At 37.1% G+C, this 2,539-nt stretch overlaps 1 protein-coding gene across 1 annotated transcript; it reads left to right on the top strand.

Annotated features, from left to right (window-relative positions):
• Positions 1–848: 848 nt before the first annotated feature.
• LOC143613784 (L-ascorbate oxidase homolog) lies at positions 849–1,854 on the top strand. The gene is made up of 2 exons (XM_077087401.1): positions 849–1,031; positions 1,117–1,854. Exons 1-2 carry the CDS (start codon positions 849–851, stop codon positions 1,852–1,854), a joined length of 921 nt encoding a protein of 306 aa, XP_076943516.1.
• The last annotated feature ends 685 nt before the right edge of the window (positions 1,855–2,539 follow it).

The following is a 2,539-nucleotide window of genomic DNA, read 5'->3' as shown; positions in this document are numbered from 1 at the left end:
GTGTAATCGACATATAGCATTTAAGACTAACTTGAAATACCGACTTACAGTTTCCCCGGACCGATGAAATCTGTTGACTAGTATCCTATTCTTTGCATCATGAGCAAGGGTATGTAAAAACATAGCAACTTGCTCATCGACTAGCATGTTTTTACTATTCTTTAGTCCCCCTTTAGTTTCTAGCATATCACAAAGTGTTGTAAATGCATGTATATTCATTCTTATGTTAACAACACTCGTAACATCACTTTCATAAACCATCCTCACCATGTTTTCACGCCTATTATGGTAACTCATTAAATATTTTGTACGTAAAGTCATTGACTCAATCGACCGACGCAAATGATAAGTACACAACATCCACCAACGAATCGTAACATAAATGACATAAAATGCACCTATGGCAACTATTCTTTGTCTGGAAGGTGATATTGCCATCTACACATAAAAATATAAGAAAATTCAAGAAAAACAAATAACTCCAAAATATAATCTAAATATAGCAACAAAGTGATCATGAAAGCAAGAAAAATGATTACAGGCTACTTTATTCACTGACTTGCTGAATGTTTTTTGTTTTCAAAAGGTCACCCCTTTTAATAGAGGAGTATTAAATACTTGCATATTTTGTAGGGACAATATATGTGAATGCTCATGTGACATTATTATGTTAGATATAATAATAATAATAATAATAATAATAATAATAATAATAATAATAATAATAATAATGCACAAGTCATTAAACTTATTTTTTCAGGAATGGACTACAACACAGAAGAAACTCATGGCAAGATGGTACTTATGGTACAACTTGTCCAATCCCACCTGGCAAGAATTTCACATACATGCTTCAAGCCAAGGATCAGATTGGTAGCTTCTTTTACTTCCCTTCACTTGGCATGCAAAAGGCGGCTGGAGGCTACGGTGGCATTAAAATCTACAGCCGCCCACGCATTCCAGTCCCGTTTCCTTTCCCTGCTGGAGATCAGACGGTTCTTGCCGGGGATTGGTACAAAAAAGGCCACCAGGTTGGTTAGCTAGTTTAATTAGCTTTGCATAATATTTGAAATTGAATTAGTTTGACTGATTAATTAATGTGTTTGGTGTTTGTAGAGATTAAGACACATATTGGACATAGGCAAGAGCATTTCTAATCCTGATGGACTTATCATCAACGGGCGTGGCTGGAACGGTTACACCTTTGATGTCGAACAAGGGAAAACATACCGGTTCAGAATATCAAACGCCGGGTTGCAGACATCTATCAACTTTAGGATTCAAGGACATAAAATGAAACTTGTGGAACTGGAAGGATCACACACGGTCCAGAACACCTACGATTCGCTTGATCTCCACGTTGGACAGTCGGCTTCCGTGTTGGTCACTGCCAACCAGCAAGTCAAAGATTACTACGTTGTCGTGTCTTCACGCTTCACCCGTCATGTGCTCACAACCACCGCTGTTCTCCACTACAAGAACTCTAGAATTGGGGTCTCGGGCCCTCCCCCTGGTGGCCCCACCACACAGATTGCCTGGTCCCTGATGCAGGCTCGAACATTGAGATGGAACCTTACCGCAAGCGGGCCTAGACCGAACCCGCAAGGCTCGTATCATTACACTAAAACCGAGATGATGTGTTTTTATAGGTGTACCCGAAGGCATGGACAGCAATCTATATCGCGCTGGACAACGTGGGGATGTGGAACATACGGTCAGAGAATTGAATTGTTGGAATCAGTTTGCTTTGTTTCTGTTAAATCTAAACTTCATTTAGCTAAGAATATTGAAGCAGTTGCTAATTTAATCAACAACATAAACCTAATTCATGTTCTACCACTTAATAATTATTGATTTGTACAAAGCTAATAGAATAAGATGTATAATGAAAACAAAGTGTTGGATTAAAGGAGAACTCACAGGTTAGGTTTGGTGATGATTAAATGATTGATAGAAGCTGATTCCAGGTACGGCGGCGATGCTGATGGATGTCAGGTGACTGCCGCTGTGTTCCTGAGTTCTATACACGGAGAGAAAAGAAAGAGTTTGAAAGGAAAAGGAGGAAAATGGGAGAAATGAAACCCTAGAAATCCAATTCTCTGCTTTTTTTAGAGAAACAAAATCAGAGAAATGGAAATGGTTTATTTCCATTTCTCACCTCTTTCTTTCATAAACAAACAAGAGAATTCTTTCCAATTCTATTTCTCACCCCTCAATTCCCTCTACCAAAAACCCCCTTAATTTTAAGAGTTTTTGACAAATTACCATTGTGTCCTTCATATATAAATTTTAATATAGTATAGATATATATATATATATATATATATATATATACTTACACACATATATATTTATCAATATTCATAATCTTATCTTTAATTCTTTCTTTGTTATGTTTTATTTTATCGAGGTATCGAGTATAACCTCGACTTAAGGTTTAAGCCTTTTATAATATTTTATTATTATTTTATTCGGGCATTATGCCTACCTTTGGTTGGCTTATAAACCCTAATGATTCGGGCAGAACTCCAAACGCCGC

Source organism: Bidens hawaiensis, unplaced genomic scaffold (assembly GCF_021521415.1).
Source record: "Bidens hawaiensis isolate Kalapana, Puna unplaced genomic scaffold, B.hawaiensis_p1.1 tig00038150_1, whole genome shotgun sequence".
Classification (NCBI taxonomy): Eukaryota; Viridiplantae; Streptophyta; class Magnoliopsida; order Asterales; family Asteraceae; genus Bidens; species Bidens hawaiensis.
Note: the sequence above shows the minus strand (reverse complement) of the source record. Positions and strands in the feature narration are given on the sequence as shown.